At 38.9% G+C, this 26,347-nt stretch overlaps 3 protein-coding genes across 4 annotated transcripts in view; all 3 read left to right on the top strand.

The window, feature by feature from the left end:
• Positions 1–367: 367 nt before the first annotated feature.
• LOC134147223 (parvalbumin beta-like) lies at positions 368–2,686 on the top strand. The gene is made up of 4 exons (XM_062588150.1): positions 368–464; positions 1,142–1,274; positions 2,054–2,163; positions 2,661–2,686. The coding sequence occupies exons 1-4, from the start codon at positions 404–406 to the stop codon at positions 2,684–2,686; spliced, it is 330 nt and encodes a 109-aa protein (XP_062444134.1). The 5' UTR covers positions 368–403.
• Positions 2,687–10,956: 8,270 nt separating this feature from the next.
• LOC134147250 (parvalbumin, thymic CPV3) lies at positions 10,957–13,680 on the top strand. The gene is made up of 4 exons (XM_062588209.1): positions 10,957–11,017; positions 11,390–11,522; positions 11,950–12,059; positions 13,655–13,680. Exons 1-4 carry the CDS (start codon positions 10,957–10,959, stop codon positions 13,678–13,680), a joined length of 330 nt encoding a protein of 109 aa, XP_062444193.1.
• An 8,765-nt stretch (positions 13,681–22,445) lies between these two features.
• CCZ1 (CCZ1 homolog, vacuolar protein trafficking and biogenesis associated) overlaps positions 22,446–26,347 on the top strand; it is a 16,789-nt gene continuing 12,887 nt past the window's right edge. The window contains exons 1-6 of one of the 2 annotated variants that reach the window (XM_062588703.1): positions 22,446–22,661; positions 23,262–23,359; positions 23,472–23,565; positions 23,663–23,737; positions 24,670–24,717; positions 25,348–25,431. In XM_062588703.1, the coding sequence (XP_062444687.1) occupies positions 22,554–22,661; positions 23,262–23,359; positions 23,472–23,565; positions 23,663–23,737; positions 24,670–24,717; positions 25,348–25,431 (507 nt within the window). In that variant the 5' untranslated portion in view covers positions 22,446–22,553. The remainder of the gene's footprint in view (positions 22,662–23,261; positions 23,360–23,471; positions 23,566–23,662; positions 23,738–24,669; positions 24,718–25,347; positions 25,432–26,347) is intronic. The other variant, XM_062588704.1, reaches the window with a different exon arrangement.

Here is a 26,347-nt window from a genome sequence, read left to right as displayed (position 1 = left end):
GAAATAGCCAAGGATTCCAAAATGCAGTGCAGCTCTATTTTGGTTTTGTCCTCAGTTTGTGCACCCAAAATTCTTAACCAGAGATAAGAGCAAAGCCAATCTGCTACATGTGTCTGAAGAAAAGGATGGAAGAGTCAATGCTCCTGAAGGGCAGCTCTTTCAGTTTGCAGTGGGATGTATGTTGTAACTGCCCCAAATGATCAAATGTGGTTGCCCTTATCAGGCAACATCGAAGACTGACAAAGCAAGATCAATATGCAGTGGACTTGCTGAATCACTGTTTACAGCTGCTGCTATTTTCCCCACCATAGCATCAACCCCCCATACTTCCATATAGTTCTTCTGTATCATTGTTTGTGTTAACTCCACCCAGTACTATTTTCCATTTTACAGTAGCTTGGACATGGCTCTTGCTGGTATCCTGACAGATGCTGAAATTGCTGCTGGCCTACAAAGCTGCCAAGGTAACATTTACCTTTTGAAAACTTCTCAGCTTTTCAGTGTATCAAATTCCTCTTTCCTCGCTACCCTAAGTCCCCAATTCCAATGGAAACAGAAAAAGCTGAAAGAATGAATGAGATAATGTAACATCTTTTTCCATCTCCAGAGTACATGGTAAGATGTTCTTGTTATGTTTGTTTGCAAACTACAGCATTAATTGCTTTACTGAAGAGAGAAAAAAGAGACAAGGGAATGGAACAGATGCAAGTTTTAATCTGTGCCAACCAAGGTGCAGACACCATCACCACTTGTCCATTTTAGCAATTTTAAGTACAAAAAGAGGCTGAAATCCTGGTTTACTTCGAGAATAATGATAAAACTCCTACTGATTTCAATATAAGTAGGATTTCTATCACCAAGTCCTGTGAATCAATGTTTGAATGAAGTATCTGCTTATAAATTTATGTTCCTACATGATGAAGACTATATCAGTATTTTTCTTCCTAAGATTGAGAGACTATTAATGGAAATATCCTACTAACCTGAAGTAAAGTGAGGAAAATGAAAGACTGTTGAATGGAGTTTGTAACGATTCTCAGCGTGCTGCAGAGCACTTTGTTGCTTTATGCAGAAAAAGCTTATTTTTTAGTGCCAGATCTCTAACTACTTTTCATCACTGCCTCTTGCTTATTTATTTCAGCTGCAGATTCCTTCAACTACAAAACATTTTTTGTCAAAGTGGGTCTTAACTCCAAGTCCAAAGACCAGCTGGCCAAAATCTTTGGAATTCTTGATCAGGACAGGAGTGGCTTTATTGAGGAAGATGAACTGAAGTAAGTAAATCAAAAAAAAAAAAAGGAAAAAACAATAGGCTTTTATTACTTTATATTTGCTCTGCAGGATAAAATTAGAAACACTCCTTTCTTTCTGTCTCTTTGGATTCTAGAATAAACTTTTTTTGTGTGTGTGTGCTTGTGCTGAAGAGGTTGCAACAGAAATAATGAAGAAAAAGGTGGATCAGAAGGAGAAAACACTTCTATAGCATTGAAAATACTTATTTCATGTATAGAGAAGTGACAGATTGTAAAGACAAAAATAGCAGCTCTGCTAGAGTTTGCTTTTTATTACTGCAATTTTTTTTACTAGACTGAGTTCAAAGGACTATCGTTCTCACATCTAGTTCTTGTCATCTGAATTCTACCTCCCAGATCGTTTGCATCTGACTTTGAATTTAAAAAGTAAGGCTAGCTAAATTCTTGCCACTCTTATGAAGAGCCTACGTCTCAGGAGAGAAGAAGGAAGATAAGGAACAGGGAAGTGGAATCTTGTCGTTAGAAATCAGCTTTAATTTTACGTTTTCAATCCAATGAAGTCAAAAAGTCATGAAGAAATTTTTACATATTATGATGCAACAACCTCTTCCTTTCTTACTCTTATTCTCACTGAAGTAGAAGGAAGTTTTGTCAGTGAATTCAACAGGATTCCAGAGAGTTTTTGAAAAAGTCTTGAAGATTCAATTAGGCTTGGAATTTTACAGCTACTATCAATAACAAACTCTAAATGCTTCTAGTACTGAATATTTCTTGCTGATCTGTGCTCTCATCTTTAACAGACTTTTCCTGAAGAACTTCTCTGCCAGTGCCAGAGCTTTGACTGATGCTGAGACCAAGGCATTTCTGGCAGCAGGTGACAGTGATGGGGATGGTAAAATTGGAGTGGATGGTAAGATTCCTTTTATGAAATGGAGTAATTTTTTTGCCATTCGCGTTTCCTAATGTTTAGTTCTACACAGCTGCTGTGCTCCCCACGCTGGCTGTTATGGATATGATTCTGAGGTGCTCAGCTCTGCTTCCTGTTGTAGAAAAGCTCTGACACAGGAGACTGTCTATATTCTGCCATGGGCTATCGGCAGTCAGTTCAGTTTTTCATCTACAGAGATTTTTCAGGACTGGAATCATAATTCATATATTTTGGAAATTTTAGTATATACTTCCACTGATTTTTACTTTTGAACTATTGATACAATGTGAAAATGATAGTTAAATACAACCCTTCTTTTAAGTATGTTATTATCAGGATACAATGCACTAAACTTCAAGAAATGATTATTGGACAAAGTAACATTTGTTTCCCATTTTAACTCTAAAAATTAAAATAGTGTTTTGACTATGAGATTAAAAATGTGGTCCAATTTTACTAGTCTTTTCTTTCTTTTTCAGAGTTTCAAGCCCTGGTCAAATCTTAAAAAGTGTTTAAGATAAAGATCAAGCTATCTGTACTATAAACAATATTTCCTACTGCAAGTCTACTGCTTATTTATACATTCTGTACCATGAAAGATAATGGACAATTGCATGTGACTTCATATTGCTAGAAAATGTATGAAGTAGCGCAATGCTCTACTTGAACCATATTCCTCAATGTTTTAAGAAGAAGGTCTTTACATCACTGGAAGATTAAATTAGAAGCCACTCTGTTCATCTGAATTTTGGACTTTAGAGATTCTAGTAAAAATATAAAGAGAATGAGAAATTAAAAGCGTTTATTTGGGCCATTTATTTCCATTATTTGCATAATAGCTAGTATCTACTGTACAATTTTTAAATTAATAAAATGTCAGGTATAAGAGCTTATCATGGTAACAGGTAGAGGTGAAATTTTACTTGTATAAGCAAAACATGTATTTAATGCTCCATAAGTTTTTATGTCATTCATTATGCAATGGATTACATTTTATACATTGATTAAGATTGGCAGCCTCTACCTCTCACAGTTATAAGGCAGCCTGTATGGATGGCAGGACGTAGTGCTAATTAAGTTGTTAGTTTCAATATAAAACAACTGGATCCAAGACGAATCCAGATCACTGATATTGCACAGAACGCAAAATACACACAACAGGATGTTCTACAAATTTTCCAAGGAATCACTCACCTGCCTGCCCACCTGATGGCACTATCGTTCCATCTACAAGAAGTTTAAACAGTATTTTATCTGCTGGAACTCAGTCAAGTCAGAATAGTTTTACTATCCTTCTTGTTTACTTTTGTTTATGACTCATATTGACAGATTAAATTACCCATGACCACAGATCACTAAAATTTTGTTTTCCAAATGATGAGACCCTATGCATTAGATCTTGGGAGAACGAAGGTCAGGATATGCTGCCAGATCAGAAGCAAGATCAGTGGTACAAAGTTGCAATTGGGGAATATGCCTTTTGGTAAGCCCACTTGGGACACTGATTTTCCTTTAGTGGCAAATCCTAGGTGCAGGGGCCTTTCCTATGCCCTCACTCCTTGTGCTGGACAAGTTGGTCAGTGGATCAGATCTCTAGCATATCGACTATACCTGGCAAGTTACATACAATGATGCAGAGAAGCAAAGGAACAAGACATGGGTCTACGTGCACAGGGGTGGGAGCGACGAGCCAGCAGTTCCTCTCTCTGTCAGTCTGAAACTTGCAGGTCTGCATGCAGACAGCCAGAATAGGTATTCAGCATGTATTCAGCATGTCTTAAGCATATCAACATTATCTATGCCAAAATGATTTTTTGCAAGATTCATGTAGAGTATTAATTGTTAAAAGAATTAACAATTGCTTATTTCTCCTGGAAGCCTAATATGAGACAATGTGTTTTCCCAGTCCTAACAAGTGCACCTGAAAGCAAGGGAAGCTGTGCTTTGGATATACTAAGTTAAAAGCATTTTGAAAAATCAAGTCCCTGGTGCGTCTTACTGGGAAATGGGGTCACACTGTCCAAATTTAATCAATATTTTCTTGCCTTTCTCCATCTCTAAATTGAGGATAACATAATGTCTGCACCTTACAGAATTTTAAAAATAAATGCATAAATGTTCGTGAGGCAATGGTAGTAAAATAAAGAGCACCATAATTTTTTTTCCTTTCTTTAGAGACAGATTGAAATAGCCAGCAGGAAAAAAAGGAATGAGGAGAATGAAAAATTTTGAATAGCTGATTGCTAACTGAACCTCATCCAACTTAGGCACTGACTAAGCTAGAGTTGTAGTTGAAAAATAACAGTGCGATGATGTCATTAAGATTGTGTCACAATACAAACACACACAGCAATAAATTAAGGTTGCACAGATGAACTAATTGCTAACATTACCGAACCTGACACTACAGTCCTTATGTTTATTTTTTTCTCTTTTAGTTCTTGGGCATTAATCTTGCAGAAAATTATATGACTGTCTCATATATTTACAGATTAAAAATCTTCATCTCGGAATTATATGTGAATGCTCTAGAGATACTGACTGATCCATAACACATTTACGATTAAGACATTCCAGAGAAGGAGGAAAACAATTAGTATCAATATAATGTTGGGGAAATCATCATCATTACAGAAAATTAAAGTAATCTATATGACTTCTATGAATACTCAGTAATGTGTTTCATGCCTTATACATTAGCCAAAGGATGTCTCTCCTAAATAAATCGGGCATTAATTTTGTGGAATTTCCCTGAAGAGTGAAACAGAATTATCCATCAACCAAATCCACACATATGATATCAGTGTCATTTCAGGAGAGCAATAAACAAGGGAAATTCTGAGGAATTAAGTGCAGTATGATTACAGAGCTAAAAGCTATCATTATTATCAGAACATACAACACATCTCAGCAAACATTAGGTTTTATATTTTCAGTATGCAGTATGGGTTACCTGTAGATCTCAAAGCCCCATACCAGTATTAATGGCTAATAGAGAGAGAAAGGCACAAAGAGCTCAGATCATTTTTGAGTTAGCAGACAATTCCTTTATTTAACCACACATACTTCCACACTGATTATCCTCCTAGGTCTATACAAACCTAAGACAATTTCACCATTTACCAGTCCATCGAGGACATTAAAAAATTAATGACAAGACAGATCTGGTATCAGCTTCAGTTGACTATTCCAGCAAATTAAGAGGGCTTGTGTCTAGAGAGGTTTTATAGACCTTTCCTTCTTTCAGCATTATCACTGTGCAGATCGGTGGAGAAAATGCTATCTATGTCTACAAGAATAAACTCTCTTTCTTTCTAGCATTCTGTCTCCCACTCACACAGGCTGCCAGGTGCTGTGAAATGTCTGTAACCGCTTTGTGCTTTAGGAAAGCTCTTCCAGTTGCGTCTGTAAAGCCACAGCCGGAAGGAACTCTGCAGGATCATACACAAGCACTTTCATTCCCTAAAATTCCCTAAAAGTGAAGAGAGCTCTTCTAGAATGAGAATTATGCAAGCCTGAGATCACGGCCTATATTCAGCAAATGTTTCCATCCAACTTTTTCCACCAGAGTCCGTAACTATGTTATTGACTTTAACTTCCATGAAATTTTGTCACAGGCTTTATGCAAATGTTTTAAATGCTTTGCCAAATCTAGACAGCTGCTTGTCCTTTATTTAGGAGGCCATTTTTGTTAAATAAGTGACTTCTGATGACTACTAACTTACTGTAAGGTTAACTCTAACTATAGAGTATTTTTTATTTTACACTTCACTAATGGTTAAACATCCTCCTACTGCTGAAATTAATGGAAGAAATCTCACTGACTTCAATGAGGACAGGCAGTAAATATGGAGACAGTTGGAATGACTTCAGCGCTACTTGTTTTATTATACTGTGGCTTCTTACACTGTGGATCACTGTGAAATGCAGCCACGTATAAAAAGCCTTTGGTAACAGTATAGTTCCACTGTACATATCTTTTACACAACACAAAAAGCAACATACAGAGTCTTTCACAACCTCTAACCTTACAGCAAAGTTTTTCTTAAAATACAGAGGAAACTTGAAGAATTTGGACTTGCACAGATCCCTCCATTTGATAGTATCTGAAGCAGCCAGCAACATCTTGGACAATTATGTCTAGGGTCAGAATCAGAAGACTGTGTTACTGAGCCATGGAAGCACTGGCTAGTGTATTTAAAGACAAACATATAGCATATCAAATGCTAGCAGAGACTTAGTAAAATCATCTTTTGGGTCAGCTTTTTAAGTGAAAAAGTATCCTGATCAAAAAAACTCTATGAATTAGTTACGCTATTAATAAGGTAGGTTGGTCTATTCTTCTATCATTTTCCTAGTCAAATAAACCTGATTTATGCGGCATGATAAGGATATAACTTATACTGGTGAGAGCATAAAAGATATCTCTCCTAACACAAAAGAGAAGTACCTGTCTTTGATTGGCTCTAGTCCCTCAGTGCTGCAGGATGTATTCTGTTTTTCATGGTTTCTACAGTCCAGACATCTGCTCCGAGCTCTGGGCAATATCCCCTACCTACTTGCTGCAAGGAAAGAAAGCTTCGTCATTTAGGTTTTTGATGCCTGAATTTCACTGTTTTCACCCTTCATTGTAATAATGGGCAGTATAGAAAAATCAAACATTAAATCATTTGTCCTTAAACCTCTCTGTTAAACATGATAAAAGAGTATAGCCCAAGCAACCATTCAGATTGGATTCTGTAATTATTTCTGTATGATCAAAGCACATCCTTCGAGAGACAGCTTGAAGTGGCAGGCTGTAATTCCTATTTTAGTCACTTCCAGACTCATTACAAAGGCAGAATCTGTTATCTAAGATCATGATACAATGATTCTAGCCCTGATACTAACACAGTTGAAAGATGGAATTGTATGGTTTTTAGAACAGCAGCTATAGCATCTCTTTACACTATTGTAGTTGGTCTCAGATTAACACCTTTCCTCCAGTCTCACCCGAGGCTACTGCTGAAGTTTCATTTCCATCTCATTGAAGTCATGTCTTTGGTTGACGGTCCCTATTAATTAACTCCGTACTTTATATCAAACAAAACACAAAGAGTACAAGAAGACTCCACAACTTATCAATGATTTATCAATACACAATTTTCCTCTGTATATTAGAGAATTTAGTGGTTCTTGATTTGAAAATTGTTCTATTTTAATGTTTCTTGTCAGATTTCAAAGAAAAGAGATTTATTTCAAGGTGAAAAATAGAAAAGTCCTGGTAAGAACTCATCAATACGAACGTTCTGTGTTTCTCAGAACCACATCTTGCAGTTTAATTATGGAAGTCTGAAATCAAAAAAGTAGCTTTAATATTCTTGACTGTGCTGGAAAACAACAGAAGGAAAATTATGCAAATATATAATTCTTCAGAAGAACAATTCAATAGCCCTTTCAAAAATCCCTAGTAAACCAAAAAAGAAAAATACAAATAATAATTTTTCTCGGAACAAGTGCTAAACATTCCTGGAAACTGTACAACATACTGATTCTGTACCATGTTTTGCATCAGTATAAACTGCCTGTTACCTTGCCATTGTTCTTCTAGTTGAATTATTACGTATTTTACCTGAAGCATTACATTGCTTTCATACTGTCTTTTAGAAAATTTCTGAAGTTCTTCTAGAGGTCACAGTTTTTTGCAGTTTTTAGAGCTGTAATCACCTGAGTTAACATATACCCCAGAAGTGAGGAAAACAAACAGATAATTTAGCTGTGAAGTAGATTATCTAGTCAAAATATCACTTCATATAATATACTCATCCTGGATTATTTCATTCTAATTGTAGAGAGAAGAGAAACCTGTACTTCAGATGAAGTGGCATTAATAAATAAATAAATACAAGTAACCCGAGATTCTCACCTGTATCAATATACAGTGACATCAACTTGATTCTGAAATTCAGCTCTTTTAGGCTTTTGTAAGCCATCTTTCAGCCAGGATCAGCATCACTTTTGGTGTCAGTATTGAATGTCAAACATTAAAAGAATCCTTCATAAGTGTTAACAGTGAACCTATTGCACTTATTAGCATACTTTTATTTGAGATCATTATTTTACTGTAACACTCATTCCATTTACTTTACTGCTGTTGAATTCTTTGCCACGTGTAAAAGCTGTTCCGAACCCTATGTTCTCAAGAAGTCAGACCTTATGAGGCAGCGAGGTGCTGTTCTTGAGCATTTAGGTCCTTATCTTTTAATACATCTCTATTAGTTCAGGCTGTTTTGAGTTTGAATCTTATATGCCCACCTTGATCTTGCCATTTTTCCCTATATGATTTAAATTTCCTCATTGTCATTACCTTGTAATAATTAGTGTTGCATGACAAATTAAATACTTAAACAAAGCAAGTAATTCACCAAGCAATATGTAGAAGCAAAAGTGAAATTCTGTTCTCAGTAGCATCAGTGGCACTATCACAGAGATCTAAAGAAACCCTTCTAGGTAGAAATATTTTGGCAGTAAAAAAAACATCAAGAACCAGTAAGAAAGCCTTCTGTAAGGTTTCATGTTAACTTGAGATGATCATAAAGGAGAAAATTCAGAATAAAGTGTAAACATGCATCCTACAAGGATGAGAACAATTTCAGGATGATTCTGTAGAAAGCATAGTATATGTATGCCATTCCCTGACAGATTATCGCATCATGCAAACCTTAGGTACTAAAGAATATGAATATAGAGTACTGAACAAAGAGGATAAGCAGAAAGAGCACTAGAAGACATGTGACCATATCTTCTGCTTTTTACATTAATTTCATTTTTTATTTCTTTATCTAATTCAGATACAGAAGTGTTATGGAGCAATTACTATGGTTGTTTCTTTTCTCATTGACATTAAGCAAACCAGGAGTAAATCCACTGAAGTCCATTAGCTTAAACCAACATAAGAAAAAAAAAAAAAAAGAAACTTAAATGTATTACTTCTGTATCCCGCTGCATAATTTGTAAGTTTTGCTTCCAGAAAAAATACTCCTTGTTCAGCATACCATGCTATTTCCATTAATTAAAAAAAATAACATTTACCTATTATGAGGACATTACTTTACGTACCCTGACAGACTGTTATACAATAAACTCTAATCAAAATATGCATGTGTTTTTAAGTTCTCTTATTGGATCTCCATCCCAGAACCTTGTCTACATGAATCACCCTAAAGACAGAAGTTGATTTTTGTTTGAGAAGGACAACCTTAAATCTGTGGAACTCAATTTTAAGTTTCTTTCTAAAATGAATGCTCATGAAATATATATATAAAAAAATCCAGTAAGACAACTGCAATTTTAAATTCACATTAAGAAACTGCATGTATGTGTGTTGTAACGTGTATATAAATCTATCTCCACAATAGCAAAGTATTATTCCTACAACTTCAATTAAGTTTATTATTGATTTCATGTAATTTAAAATATCTAAAATAGATTAAGTAGGCCATCCAAGTATACGTAATCTTTCAAGCAATACAGTTACCAAGATTACCTTACTCAGCTTTACCTGGTTTCTGAGTTTTGCTGTCACTGAAGACATTGGTTTCTGTTCCATCCCTGATCAGGGATGGCACTGTAACTTTGTAAATCGTTAGGAAATGCAAAATGAAGCTTGCTGCAGAAAGATCACCCGAAATGATGCTATGTGTTCCTCTACCTTACTGACAAGGTATCTTCGTCAGAATGACACACTGTCACCTCAGATCATTAGCCTCCAACTTTTCTATACACTCCAAAGGATCAACAGGCTAAGAAGAAACCAAACTAGTTTCTTTTCATAAGGATTTGGCTGCTTCCAGTGAGTGACTCTGAAACCAGGGGTTAACTGAAAATCTTTAGAGTTCAAATGGGTATGTTTTAATGGCAGAGCTGTACTTAACTAAGCACAATTGGATTTATTTAAAAATTGTTGTTCTTGTCCATAATAGGATATAAATAGAAAGAAAAGTTTAATTAGTTAGGGAAGAAATTTAAGCTACATCTCAAATCAAACATTTGATCCATGAAACAGTAACCTAAGTAGTGGTTATTGTCACCTTTTGAATCCTTTATAAGCCAGAGTAGCAAGCCATAGCCAACATTACTATTTTGCCTGGTATCTCCTCAGCTATTTTCCCTATACCTAGCTGAGAAAACTACAAAGGTGAGCAGCTGATCAGAGATTAATTAGATGAAATTACTGTGCAGGGCTGTACCAGTAGTAAGTACAATAACCATTGTTCTAAGATTTTAACTGCTGGAATTACATATGGATGGACCTTATGTAGATAAGTATTGGTTTTCTTTTTATTCTTCGGAGTTGTTGGGGGAGAAAACAAAAGCAAACCTTCTTGACTTTCTTTTTTCCGTTGCATATCTTGTTATCTTGTATTGCCAAATGCCATACATTCCAGTAAAACTAATGACTGGATTAACTGTTGCATAGAGTCTAAAAAATCTTCTCTACTTAAGTAGGAAGCAGGTAACAGATAAAAAATTGTCACTGACTCACAAGATCTTTTACATGATCAAACTCATTAAAAAGTTATTTCAGCACAGCTCTTTTTAAGGAAATAATGTGCTAATTATTATAATTCGTTTACAAATAGCAGCAATGTCGGTTTGACTAACTGGATTTGTCTACCTTCAGGAATCTTGCTAGCTAGTTACTACAATATTCTCCAAAACTTTGAAAAAACAATTTATTGTAAGATGCATTTGCATTTCATGAGTTTGTCATATGCTATTTTGAACAGATTCAAAATGAGCATCACGGACATTCTAAGCCCTTCCGATATTGCTGCTGCTCTGCGAGACTGCCAAGGTGAGAAAACAATTAAAACTCCAGTAATCTGTTATTTTGTGAGTCACATGGCAAGTTTAATTCAGGCCCAAAGGAGTACTGAACAGGTGCATACTGGAAACCAATTTGTGTTTTCTCTTTATCTAGTTGCTTCAGTATATTGGTTCATGACTATTTTGTACTGTCAGTAGTTTGAGTTTGTAATTTATAACCTTTTTTTTTTTTTGATATTTAGAAAGGTGTGGTACAGTACGATAAAATTCATTTTTTGACAGTCTTTACCTACCTTTCATTTTTAGAACAATTAAAATGTGACATAGCAATATCCTCAGACCATTCAGGAACAGTGAACGCGGTGGTCTGGGGTTAATTTATTTATTAATTTATTTTCAGCTCCAGATTCCTTTAGTCCCAAAAAATTCTTTCAGATCAGTGGGATGTCTAAAAAGAGTAGCAGTCAGCTCAAGGAGATCTTCCGGATCCTCGACAATGATCAAAGTGGCTTTATTGAGGAAGATGAGCTCAAGTAAGGATTTTCTGTGTTGCCTTAACTCCTAGTAAGAGACTATCAAAAAATCAATACTTTTCTTTTCAAAACTGTATTGTGAGCACAGTTATGCTAAACACATGAACAAACCTTCAGCAGACTGTAAATGGTGTAAAATGATGCATTAATTAATACAAATTATTTAATGATTTATATAAACCAATTTATTAAATAACTAACTTTAATGTCTAGTACAGAAAAAACATAACTCGTGAGGCTACATTTTGGTAGTGGGCAGAATCAAATGTATCAGGACTGCACTTACAAAGCAGAAATGTATATAATGTCCTTTGGAGGATTTGGCTACTGGAGTAAATAACTTCTTTATGGAGAGCATTTTGCTTATGCAGTCATCATAAAAGAATATTATTCTATGAAAATCATAACCAAAGGTTCTTTCTTCCAGGTATTTTCTTCAGAGGTTTGAATGTGGAGCCAGAGTGTTGACCAGTTCAGAAACTAAGACCCTCTTGGCAGCTGCAGATCATGATGGGGATGGTAAAATTGGGGCTGAAGGTATTAACTTATTTATAAACACAATAATTCTCCTCAGGACGTGTTGTAAATGAGGGTTGATTCTGTTTTCTTTTACATTGATTGTACACTAAATTAACCAGTGAATTTGCTGAAACCCCTGCAGTAGCAACTTGTGTGAGGGCAGAAATGGTCCCTGACGTTACAGGTTCATCTCTGCAACTCCTTATGCACAAGCAGGTTAAAAGATAAAAACAAACAAACAAACAAAACACCCAGGCTGTTCTAAGGAACCTTCTCATTGCTATTCACTCACTCACAAATTTTCTGTTGTTTCAAAAGGAACAGTAGCCTGTTTCTCCCTCCACTTACCCTGGTGTAAAGCAGCACTAGCATCACTAGTGATATACAAACGTAAAACCAAGAACAAAAGAACCAGCCCTATATAGCGGGAGCACCACATTGTCACACACATCGGCTGATTTACAGCAGTATCCCCCAACAGAAATTTCATTAGTAGCAGTGCGATCATACCCAATATGCAAGGCTCAGACGCATGTAGTCCAATATATCTTTTGCATAATACAGAAAAGAGAATGATCAAGTATCATTATCCCGGGCATGAGAGCCTGCAAAAGGCTTTGTGCATGTGGTTGGATGCTATTTTCTCCAGTGGTGGGTTAAGGATCTGACAGGAAGCAGTGGTAGTTTTAAGACACATCATATTGCACCAATTCCATGGTTATGCTAATATGATTTAATGGCTGCTCAGTGCAGCAGAAACCTCCTCATTTCGTAATTCCACACTTCCATGTCCCATTTGGGCAGGAAGCACACACACACACAAAGGCCTGGGGACAAGGGCAACTGCTCTCATGAGAAGCAGGCTGTAGAGAAGAAGAGCATGAAAGGGGCTTAGGGAAGAGCATAAAGGAAATGTGCTGGTGTGCAGATTACCTAGCTCACTGTGTGAGGGGAGGACTGAACTCTTCTGTTTCTTTGTAAGGCATTAAATTCAGTTCCTTAGTAAATGTCACAGGATAAACACACATGATGTATGAAACAACCTATACACTAATACAATTTTCCAGAGATGGGACTGAGCAGATACTCTTAACTTGCACAATCCAAACAACTAGAAGATCTCCTAAAAAAACATATCCTGGTGGACAACACAGTGCTTGAATGTCATACTACTTGAAATTCCAAAATATTTTTAGCTTTTGATTATGCTCTAAATCAACACTTCTCAGCTACTGAAACACTACAAACAGCTAACGAAACACACAGTCACTTCTAATTCTTTTAAGTCCTTAATTTCTTCTTTCACAAATTCCATATTAGCCATTCCATTACTTTTGTACAAGATCGCTATTGAGCAGGGCAGGTTAAATCTACCACAGGCATCTTACTGTTCCTTACAAATGTTAGCAAAGCACTACCTTTCCATCTACTGTTTAGAGTGGAAAGTTCGAACAACGTCTTTTTTTCATATACATTTCTTCCCCTTTGGTCAACTATCAGCAAACTGCTTTCTGTTCATTCCTATTCTAAATCTCTTGGTAAGACACTAATCTTTTACTTCCAATCCTCTTAGATTACTATTTCTGATGTAAATATTCTCTTATCTTTTGCAGAATTCCAGGAAATGGTGCAGTCTTAAAGGTGCAAATGGAACAAACAAGATAGAATTGGGATGAATCTTCAAGAAAAACTCCCAAACTTATTTATTTGGTAGTGTCTGATACTTGTTCATTGCTTTAGCAACATATTGAAAGAGTGCTTAATGATTCTTTCATTGTGTGGACCATTTACAATGTTCTAAACTCTACTTCAGCAGACACTTCCCTTAAAAATATCCAATAAAAATTAACCATATGCTGTAGCATGTGTCTATTTTTTTCTGACCACTAAGCTGAAACGTGTGAATTCTTAAACTAAAAGTGTTAATCTCTCAAAGATCTTGATCTTATTACAGCTTCATGTACAGCTCCTCTTTTGAAATAGGTGGTAGTTCTGTCCACAAAAGTCTAGCTGGATTAAGCTTGAAATTCTCAAAAACTCAGCTCTTCGTCAAAGTCTAAGGGCTAGGAGGTACGTGAGGATAAAATTTCACTGACTTTCAAGTGCAAAGTAGTCATAGGTTTTGATTTAGAAATGGTTTCTCCATGAGCCTCTTGCAGTTTCAAACAGATCATTACATTAACCAATTAAGAGAACAAGAAAGTAAAAACTATATGCTCTCCTGCAGAAAACAGAAATAAAATCTATATGGGCTTGAAGCTTCAAACAACTGTGTTGCTTTAAAAAAGCAGAAGGGAGGAAAAACACATTCCCCTTGGTGACTGTTTCTCAACAGGGAGGACAAAAATGCAGAGGAAGAACTAATAGAAATGTATGTTGAAAAAGTGCTAGCATATTCTACTAGGTATTTACAGGCTGCATCTGCTCTATTAAAAATGTCTTTCACAAAAAGCATCTATCTGTGGGGACGCTGAAGAAATATTTTTCTTTTTTAACTCAACAAACAATAATTCAGTCATTAGAAAAGATGCTCTGATACTCTGATTTATGTATTCCCTTCACAGTACTTGTGCTCTAAACTGCAGTTCACACATACACATCTTGAACTGTAGGGGTTTGCCTTTCTTTAGGTACTAAGAGATCTTTATCTTTAAAATCAGTACAAGATTGAAACCATGTTCTAGCATCAGTCACAATTTTAAACTTCACTGGAATCCAATACAAAACATCTCAGTAGAGGAAAGAATGCTTTGTAATTGCTGCAGTTTCAATCTGTTTCTGCCTTTGCTGCAAATGGTTACATTTAAAAGGAACTGCATTTTTTCTTCTCACAAGTCTCTGCAAGTAATAATGGAGAGGAGCAACAAAGAAGGGCTGAACTGTTTCTAAAATAACCAGCTGCTGCTTGGGAAAAAGACTAGAGAGTGCACTTAAGAGACGGACTATATCTTGCACATCAACAAAGTTGCAAAGAGAGAACCCAAATGGCTAATGCTTCAATATGCTGGGCCCTTTTCTCTCTCCTAACTTGTATTTTGCAGGTCTAAGATAAAAGTAATTGAAAAATTCCTTTCGGCCTCAAATGTGTTCATCATTGAAGCATAAGCATTTAAATAAATTAAATTTCTGCTTTATGCACTGTGAAAATAACTTCCTAGAGTGCCATCATCCAAAACAGCCTAGGCAGCAGCACCACTACAAATTCTAAAATGATTTCTCTTTTTACCTTTATCACTTCTCTGCAGTCATCTCTTTTGGGAGAAGAGTAAAGGAGCACATACATACATAGATTAATCCAAAATTCTTAATAGTTGATGGTTGAAAACAGAATTTTTGTCCCATTTCAAATGTTTTCAGGAAGCTTCATTTATTTGTTTGTACACTTGGACACTTGGTACAGATGTGCTCACTTAGTAAAGTCATCACATTTTTTTTTCTTACTGTGCAAAAATAATACTAACAAACTGGAAAAAAAAAAGAACCTTGAATTTGATTAATAAGATATTTCTCAGCATTAAGAAATACGCTCACCTGGCATAAATCACTACAGTTTCAATGACTTAAACAAGAGCTACCCAGATTTATACAAGCTGAGGATCTGGCCCACAAAGGTGTTCATAGCATAAGATGGATGTCACAGGACATTGACAAGAAATAAAGTACATTCTTGGCAATGAAACCAGTCTGATGACAGAAGGGTCTTGGACTAGTTCACATGTAAGTAACAAACAAACCTGTTCTCCATTTCACTGACAATTAAGTGTCCTGACCTTGACTAATCATATTACATTAGGCAGCAAATGCATGTAAAATAAAGAATTTTCTAATTGTTTCTACACTCCCACCTCTATCTTCTCTCAATATTTCAGCCTTTGCACCACAGACATAGGCAAGGAAACTTACAGGCAAAGCACAAATTCTGTTATTTTCCGCTAAGATGCAACACATTTACTAAAGCTGGTCACTGGACAGTAGCTGGACAGAAGAATTGTACAGTACCCTGGTCCACAACAAATTTTAGAAGGAATCAGAACTGTCTTTGTCTTACCTCCCCCCCGCCCCCCCAAAAAAGAAATACATCATAGTTATTCACATCAGAGGTTCCTGTAATACAGTCAAACTACAAGACTTGCGTACAATAAAGAGGCAAGGAACAAGAATCACAGAATTGGTAAGGTTGGAAGGGACCTCTGGAGATCATCTAGTCCAACCCTCCTGCTCAAGCAGGGTCACCTAGAGCATGGTAGACAGGGCTGCATCCAGGCAGGCCTTGAAGATCTCCACAGAAGGAGACTCCACAACCTCTCTGGGCAACCTGTTCCAGTGCTCCGTCATCTCACAGGGAAGAAATTCCCCCTCACGTTCAGACAGAATTTCCTGTGCTTCAATTTCTGCCCATTGCCTCTTGTCCCGTCACATGGGACAACCGAAAAGAGTTTGTCCCCATCCCCTTGACACCCTCCCTTCAGATACTTATACACATTGATAAGATCCCCCCTCAGTCTTCTCTTCTCAAGGCTAAACAGGCCCAGCTCTCGCAGCCGTTCCTCATATGGCAGGTGCTCCAGCCCTCTGATCATCTCCGCAGCCCTACGCTGGACTCTCTCCAGTAGCTCCATGTCTCTCTTGTTCTGGGGAGCCCAAAACTGGACACACTACTTGAGATGAGGCCTCACCAGGCTGAGTAGAGGGGCAGGATCACCTCCCTTGACCTGCCGGCAGCGCTCTTCCTAATGCACCCAAGGATACCATTGGCCTTCCTGGCCACAAGGGCACATTGCTGGCTCATGGTCAACTTGTCATCCACCAGCACTCCCAGGTCCTTCTCCGCAGAGCTGCTTTCCAGCAGGTCAGCCTCCAGTTTGTACTGGTGCATATGGTTATTTTTCCCTAGGTGCAGGGCTCTGCACTTGCCATTGTTGAACCTCATGAGGTTCCTCTCTGCCCAGCTCTCCAGTCTGTCCAGGTCTCTCTGAATGGCAGCACAGCACTCAGCTGTATCAGCCACTCCTTCCAGCTTGGTATCATCAGCAAACTTGCTGAGGAGGCACTCTGTCCCTTCGTCCAGGTCACTGATGACTAAGTTGAACAGAATGGGACCCAGTTCTGACCCGTGGGGAACTCCACTAGCCACAGAAGACTAATGAAGTATTTCTTAGCAATTGCCCTGGTACATAACCTTTTTTTTAGAAACCAGATTTGTATGTAATGTCTTTAGAATAATCTTGGTCAACATTACCAACTCAAAATATGCCTCAATAGTTCTTTATAGCTGATTATTGAATATATATTATAGTAGGATACTATAGCACTAATAAGAAAGGTACATCCACGTGTTCTAACTGAGAAATTCTATCTGCAACATCCAAAGTATTAAACTTAAAGGAACTTTTCTATGCATTTCCTTTAGGGGAAAAAAAAGAACCTATCAAAAAATATATATATATAGTACAGCAGCTGCCATTTTGAGATTAGTGTTCTCCACAGGAGTTTGTATTTTAAGTAATGGGAAACTCACTGACTTGTAGGATTTCTGATTTCTGAAATGGGTGAAATTTTTAAAGTCAAATCAATTTATCACTTTCCTGGAATCCTTGAAACCAAAGGTCTTGTCTCTAAAACCTTTGATGGTGATAACTCAAACTGGGTTGCTCATTGATAGAGAAACCTCTCTGCACCCATAGCTAAAACAAAGGTCATCGGTAAGCCTTATTCTAGAGACAGTGAGCATGCAGAATTCCCATTATTTCCAAGCAGAGATCTGTAACTGAGAAAGCTCTTGGACAGAGCTTTGTTGACTGACGAGGAAGGAAAAACTAAAGACATTTACCATATTTGAAGTATACAACATGTCATATCATTTAACACATGAATACGATTGTTGAAGGTAATGAACAGCCAGTCTCTATAATCATTTTATTTTAATGAATTGGATGAAAATAAAGACTGCATTAATCAAATCAGTACAAAGAGCTGATATGAGACACAGCATTCAGAAATCAGCTACTACTAACAACTATGCTAATAAATTACAGCAAAGGATGCAACTAGTTCTCAGAAAAGAACTGCCACTTATAAATTGTATTCTAAAATTATTTACTAGACACAACAACTATAAAAATGTGTTTTTGGAAAATACAAGAATACTTGTGATTCCAAAAATACAAGGGAATATAAGTCTCTAGAGTTCCATTTCAAGTTCACGTTATTTACCCTTTAATATCCTATTCCACACTTCCCTGTCTGTAAACAGTTAAAATTAAAATTAAAAAATAAAAAGAAAAAATAGTGGCACGTTCAACCTTTCAGCACAGAAAATAATGCCGTGCCTTAAATATGCCAAAAAATGACATATTCTTCATGTCATTCTCCCTCTCATTTCTTACTGTGATCAGTAGGGAAATAATTAATATATTATTGTAATTCATCTTCAGAGCTGAAATTCTTTTAACTGTCCAGCCTCTTTCTCATCCTCTGCTGTCAGCTCTTCTTTCATGTTTAGGCATTCTTGTTAAACACATTAAACAAATCAAAACACTGAAAACTTAACACATATCTCAAGTTTGGTGTGCAAGTAGTTTTGTATTGCTATTCAGTGACGCCGTACCCTTAATCACAACTAATGTAAAATTACTACCTTCTGTTATAAAACTTCTGATTCTGCCAAGCATATAAATCTATTATTAAATCATCTCTACTCACCAAGCACTCAAAATTTGCTCACATTCCTTGACATCACACTAAGGACAAATCTGGGAGAGAAGAATGATGGTCACTCTTAGAGGCAGGACCCCTGCAGCTAGATGCAACGTTGTATTTTCACATAGCGCTACAATGGCCTGTTACAATACTAACAAACAATGCATACTAGGGATACACTGGCATTGTGCTTTTTGCTGGATCACAGCACTACTTTGTGATTTATTTGCTAAACTAATCCCAAACTGCTGAGTCTACACATTCATTAACACATTTAGACCACATACTGTCAATGAACAGCTATTTGATCTGTCAGCTGTATTTATTTACAGCTGTCAGCTCTAACACCCACAGTGATTTATAGTTTACCTTTTTGTTAAGTCTGCTACTATGCAGCTGACGGAAATGCTCAAAATAGTACCTAAGAATAGGGTCAACAAACCAGAAAGTATGACTACACTGTGATGAAGATACTACTCTTCCTTATTCCAACTTATTTTTTTTAATAAACTGGAAAGCACTAATGATGTTCTTAATTATGTGCCTCTTGATGTAGTGGTTATCCTCTGTCAAATTTCAACTGTAACTTTTACACTTATGCAGCAGCTTAATTTTATGTAATCATTGGCTGGGAATCACATTTCAAACTCAGGGTGATCTAATGTCACTTTGCAAATGTCAAGGTGTGGTGTTACTGCACATACAATTAAGAAGATGGGGTGAAATTGGAACCACAATCGAAGTTTATTCCTGCCCTATTAATATGTACATTAGAGAAGTAATAATTTAAATTAATTGAATCTATTATCACATACTCATTGTAGATTCTCAAAAATGTTTCCACCAAGAAAGGTGTCAAGTTACCGATGAAATTGCACTGAAGGAAATTTTATTTTAGCAATCACTGCACACATGATTTCCCTTCCTAGGGAAACTTCGGGATGTAAACACCTTCCTTAGCAATCACCAGTCAAATAAGTATCCACTGTTCATGCTTCTACAATATATCCCTTGCAACAGCACATGGCTGAATTCTCACAGCCACCGAACAGGAAGCTGGAATTAGCCAATTCTGGATGCCTCATCCAGATGTGTGTGCCCTGATCCTTATTCAGCCTGGGCTTTGGGAAGCCCAGCAGACACCAAGCCTTTCCTCACTCCACTTTCTTGCACTTATACAGAGGCAGGTCATCTGCAGCCCTGGCTCTCCTGCAACACCTACATTAAATTTGGAATCAGATTCCTGCAGCTTTGGAAACATTTCCTACAGCCACTTAAGACCTGACTGGCACTGACTGGAAATCTTAGGTCTGCTGCGACAAGTCAGCATATTGTGTCACCCCTATGTGTTCTCTCCTTCCCACAGTCCTTAATGCAATGTGAGATGCTCCTCAGGTCTTGAGAGGTTTGGGCTAAACACCACAAGCATGGTCACAAAAGGTGACGTGCGAGCTGGCAATGAAATCTGCACACATGGAAAGGATGTCTGTACGCACACACATCAATAGAAATTCACTTACTCAGTTTCTACCTTGAGCCAGCCGCAGCAAGTCTGAGCATGCAGCCCTCCTTGCTTCCTGCACGACACCTCACAGCCAGCCCCTGCCTCCATTTTGCGCCTCAGCTCTCACAGCAGACAGCCCCCGCCATTTTGCACCTCTCCGCCCTTGCAGCAGGCAGCCCCCGCCATTTTGCACCTCTCCGCCCTTGCAGCAGGCAGCCCCCGCCATATTGCGCTTCTTTCTCCCTCACAGGAGGCAGCCCCCGCCATATTGCGCTTCTTTCTCCCTCACAGGAGGCAGCCCCCGCCATTTTGCACCTCTCCGCCCTCGCAGCCATCAGCCCCGCCACATTGTGCCTCTCTGCCCTTGCAGCAGGCAGCCCCCGCCATTTTGCGCCTCTCTGCCCTCACAGGAGGCAGCCCCTGCCATTTTGCACCTCTCCGCCCTCGCAGCCATCAGCCCCGCCATTTTGCGCCTCTCCGCCCTTGCAGCAGGCAGCCCCTGCCATTTTGCGCCTCTCTGCCCTCACAGGAGGCAGCCCCTGCCATTTTGCACCTCTCCGCCCTCACAGCCATCAGCCCCACCACATTGTGCCTCTCTGCCCTTACAGGAGGCAGCCCCTGCCATTTTGTGCCTCTCTGCCCTCACAGGAGGCAGCCCCTGCCATTTTGCACCTCTCCGCCCTCACAGCCATCAGCCCTGCCATATTGCGCCTCTCTGCCCTCACAGGAGGCAGCCCCGGCCATATTGTGCCTCTCTGCCCTCACAGGAGGCAGCCCCGCCACACTGCGCCTCTCTGCCCTCACAGGAGGCAGCCCCGGCCATATTGCGCCTCTCTGCCCTCGCAGCCATCAGCCCCGCCACACTGCGCCTCTCTGCCCTTGCAGTAGGCAGCACCTTTGCTCCCTTCACGCTGTCTCCTGAGCCGGCAGTTGCTGATGGCACCAATGAGGAACAGGGATGCGTGGGATCGGGGAAGGCCAAGCCCTTTCCCAGGCTGGCGCAGCCGCTGGCTCAGGCCTGGTGGTTAAACAGGGATTTACAGCTGCGGTATCGTGGCAGACCTGCACGACAACCCTACCAGTTCAGGGAAATAGTACTCATCTCTCTTTTGCTTATGCCACTTTTGGGGTACAGACTGGTTAAATATTAAATTATGGCAGTTTTGCAGTGTCATTGTTCCACAGAGGCTTTATTCCACAGCACTGAGCTGGTTGTTAGGTAGCCATCAGCTGCTGAGGCTGTGATCAGCGCTATCCAGAATTACACTGCTAGCATCAGCAGCAACAAGTATAACCGAGCAGTGCAATGGCAGTGCACTGAAATAATTCTAAACATCAATAATAAAATACTCAACAAAATATCCCCTTCTATCAGACTTCATCTGGCACAGCTTTAAGGAAGCCCCTGTACCTTTTTCTAAATAACTGGGTAAAAATAAATGTTGATCACATCTTTAAACCTTTTCTAGCTGCTTATTTAAGCAATTGCATAACTTTATTCAAATTCCTAAGCTTCATATTCTCATAAGAATGGGAAGTGATACATCTCTTACTTGTTTTTGCTTATAATTTAGTTCACACTGAATTTTGATGAAAATTGGAATTAAAAAGTAACAAAAGAGCTTTTTAAGTATGTTACTAGTTAAATACAACTAATATAAGCGTGCCAGACAAAGAAGAAAGAAAGAATAATCAGAATACATTTAATTAATTTATTTATGCAGAAAGGATTACCTGCACTAAGTGATGCGGGATGACGTTTCCTTCAAGATTTTCAAACTTGTAGGTCTCATCTTTCAAATCTTGGATTTTACCCATAGAAATAAAGCGTTTCTACTTTCTCAACTCCCATGCAGCTTGGAATGGGTCACATGGGAATGAACAGCACTGTCTGCTCTTCAGAAAAGGGTTTTTTTTTAAAGTCAAAGGCTGACTGAGTGTGGCAGCACCCTCCAGTCAACCGGCAACTTGCCCCCTTCAGCGGGGCTGCCGCCAGGGCTCGTGGGACACCGGTTCTTGCGGAGGGGGGAGCAGAGACCCCCAGAAGCCTCCTGCGACCCCCCGCCCCGGCTCACAAAGGCGCCCCCGGCGGCCCGGGGCCTCTGCGCGGCCTCTGCCGTTCGCCTCCGCGCCCGCGGGGGCGCTGCAGGGCGCCGCGCAGCGCTTCCCGGCCACCGCCGGCTCTTCCGGGCCGCGAGGGGAAGGCGGAAGCGGTGCGGGGGCCGGCGGCGGTGGCGGTGCAGGGCCTGGGCTGCTCCCCATGGTGTGCGGCGCCTGCCGGCCCCAAGCGCGCTCGCTTCAGGCCCAGGATGGCGGCGGCAGCGGCAGCGGGAGGAGCCGGCCAGGAGAAACAGCTCGCTCCGATCCTGCTCAGTTTCTTCATTTACAACCCCAAGCTGGGGCCCAAAGAGGGGGAGGTACCGGCGCCCCGCGCCCCGGGGGACGACGCGGGGGGACGACGCGGGGGGGGGCAGGGACGCGGGCCGGGGCAGGGACGCGGGCCCCGCTCCGCTTGCCGCAGGGGGCCCGGGCCGCAGCGTGGGCCTGTGGCGTTAGCGCTGCCCCCGGCTGCCGGGGAGCGGGCTGGGGCCTCCTCTGCCCGCGGCCGGCCGCACCGCGGGGCCGCAGAAACAAGTGCCTTGTGCTTCGGGCTTGGCCGCGGGTTCAGAGTAAAGCGGAGCAATAACTGCGGCTCTTTTCAACAGTAGCTTGTAACGGTTCATAAAAACTCAAGAAGCTCTAGTCTATATTTTTAGATAATAGTATGTTGCATGGTTCGTGTGATAATCTGTTTCCAACAGAGTTTTTGCATAGCAGTACTGAAGTAAGTGTATTTATTATGTATATTTATTATATATTATGGGACAGAATGAAACCTTGGCAAGTTCACGGGTGATCCCCAGTTGGGGGAAGCTGTTGATATGCTGGAAATCAGGCCTGCTATTCAGAGGGACCTCAGCAAACTGGGGAAATGAGCTAACAGAAACTTTTGTCTTGATTCTTATTTCAAATTCTAGGAAGAAAAGAAGATTCTCTTCTATCACCCAAATGAAGTAGAAAAGAATGAAAAAATTAGAAATGTGGGACTGTGTGAGGCTATAGTACAATTTACAAGGTATAAAGGATGATTGCATGGCTCATTAAATTAGCACTAACACTGTCTTCTAGAATTTCCCAATCATATCTATTTTCTTTGTGTGTGTGTTTATTTACTGTTTTCTTTCTAGGACCTTTAGTCCAACAAAACCTGCAAAATCCCTACATACTCAGAAGAATAGACAGTTTTTCCATGAACCTGAAGAAAACTTCTGGATGGTCATGGTATTTATGCACGTGATATGCATATTTCTAAAACATGATTTCAGAATGTTCTCAATGCATTCTGCATTGTCTAATACCAGCTTGTTCCACTTTCTAGGTTGTACGGAATCCCATAATAGAAAAACATAAAGATGGAAAGCCAGTCTATGAATATCAGGAAGAAGAATTACTGGTAATACTAATCCCTTCTTTCCAGTCTCACCTCTCCCCTTTCTTTTTCTTTTTATTGGTTATATTGTATTTTAAAGAGTATCATCAGAAATAACCTTCAATTTGATTCTTCCTCAGCTGCTGCCAAACTGACTTAAAATAAATATAAATGGCTTCAAATTAGAAAAGGCCTGGGGCAAAGTATTTTGCAATAAAGCTTAAAGAAGAGAGTAAGATAGAGAATTATCCAGATAGCAGTTCAAGATGACCTAATAAACAGTACTGAAATACACTGCTGCAAGGCTTTTTACTTGGAACAGGGCAATAGAACTTCAGATCTCTTTGTTTAATAAGGTTCTTGTAAGATTTTAACCTGATTTTGTTATGTTTAAGTACAGTATATATTCTTAGTTTCTTAAGAACACTAGTAATCTTTAATAATAATCTGGGAAGTGAAACAGTTTATAACTGTCAGGAGATTTCTTGTCCAAAGTACAGTATCATTATGTTTCTCTGTTTTCCCAAACAAACAATAAAACTGCCTTTTTTCTATCTGATTTAAGATCCCAGCCAAATAACAACTTGCTCCAGTGTCCCTCCTTTAGCCTTAGAACAGGCTGAAGAGGAAGCCATTCAACGAATATCAACTTCTTTCTGACCACAACACTTAGGGAACTGCACTGTTTGTAACTGATATTTTGTGCATGAGTTGATAAAGTTTTTGGTGTTAAATGTAGGAAGAGGTGTGTGTGTGTGGGGGGGGCTTTTGTTGAAATAATACTTCATAAGCATGAAGAAAGTCTTAGATGCTGACTGAAAATATTTATCTTTTTAGAGATTGATTTCTCTCAGTCTTGTGTGAGAACTTTTTGAAAACATGTATTATATGTAACTCAGTCAAAACACTTGAAATCTGCCTCTGCTTATATAAATGTGCTGCTCTCTTTCCTACAGGACAAGGTTTATAGTTCAGTCTTGCAGCAGTGCTACAGCATGTACAAGGTAGAGTTAATAAATAATCATAGAGGCTCCTTTTCTGGGGAGAAGAGAGAGCTTCACGGTAGCATTTGGATGTGCAGGCTCATCATTGCTTAGAGATGCTTGTCTCATTACTATTGTCTGTTCTCGTCCTGCAGCTAATAGTGGTGATGGAAGAGATAATGCTTTTGCAGTTGCCAGTGCTGGTTCATTAGCTCACTGTAACAATAAGACCCTTCTAATTTCTCTGAAGTCCAGATTTCTTCTTTCATGTGCTTTTAGAATAATAAGCATATGATTCTGATGTTGTTATGCATTATCTATTGGAGAAACAATATTGGACAAAAGCCATCAATCTCCCTTTTATAAAGCAAGAGCGTAAGATGGTTTTAGCAATGCAGATTTAACTTCTCTAATGATAAAGAAGTTTTTTGCTGCTTTTTCTGTCTAATTCTGCTGCTACTGCCATGTGTATTTTGACTATGTAAGTCTGAGAGAGGCTTTCTCAATAAAGGCAAGGTAAATTTAGATCTATGCAGAGTTGAGTTACTGGGAAATAAACTATAGTGTAATCTAGTTGTATTCGTAGTTGAGTTACAAGAAATTAATGTAATTAATTATCCAGCTGACTAACTTTTCTCTTTTAACCATTAGCTTTTTAATGGCACGTTCCTGAAAGCCATGGAAGATGGAGGTGTAAAAGTTCTAAAGGAGAGACTAGAGAAATTCTTTCATCGGGTAAGATCTCACTTTTTAGGTACATAGTGTGTGCTGCTGCTTTGGAAATAAAATGCAAACTCTTCTCTGAGTGTTTGCAGTGTGATTCTAAAACATACACAATGGAAAAGATGTAGCAGCAAGGCAAAAATTCTGATCATTCATTTCTCAAATGAATGCCACCTGTTATCATGGCAGATTCTTTAAATGGCATTGGACTAAAAATGTAGTCATTAGCTTGATGGAACAGCTTAGCCATTGGATATTTTTTCTGATGGAAACATGCTCATTCTTTGAAAATTCCTCTTTAACGTTTAATTGATCAGTGTGATAATACTCGGTACAGACATATTTGAGTAACTTACAGAATCATAGAATCATTCAAGTTTGAAGGACCTTGAGAGGTCATGTAGTCCAACCTCCTGCTCAAAAATGATGATACAGGACAATCCAAACTAGGCTGCATAGGGCTTTGGCAGTTGAATGTTGAATATATCCAAGAATGAAGATTCCATGGCCTGTGTGCACAGATATTGAAGTTCCAGAATACTGTGAAGCGATGGATAACTGATTTATAGGTCTTTTTATGTGTGGAATTAGTAGTTATGCGTGAGAAGTTTCAGAAAATATAACTCTATAATAACTTGTCTTCAATGGTTCAACTTCAATCTTGCAAAGCAACTTATTTTTTTCTTAAGTAAAAAGATGGAAAGCAAAACCTATTTCTAAGCAATAAGTCAACTGAATACTATTCATGCATCTTTTGCATAAATTAACTGAGTAGTCACATGCAGAACTTCTGAGTTCTGCATGAAAAGTTCCTTCAAGCTAGCTTTGGGAGATGGCTAGCAAGTGCCTGTCTGCCTTCCTCTTTCTCCTTGGTACAAGCAGTTAATTCTCTAGTGTCAGAGATCTGTATGTTGATATCTCTGATCAG

The sequence above is a fragment of the Rhea pennata genome, chromosome 15, assembly GCF_028389875.1.
Source record: "Rhea pennata isolate bPtePen1 chromosome 15, bPtePen1.pri, whole genome shotgun sequence".
Classification (NCBI taxonomy): Eukaryota; Metazoa; Chordata; class Aves; order Rheiformes; family Rheidae; genus Rhea; species Rhea pennata.
The sequence above is the reverse complement of the archived record's forward strand: the minus strand, read 5'-3'. Positions and strand labels throughout refer to the sequence as shown.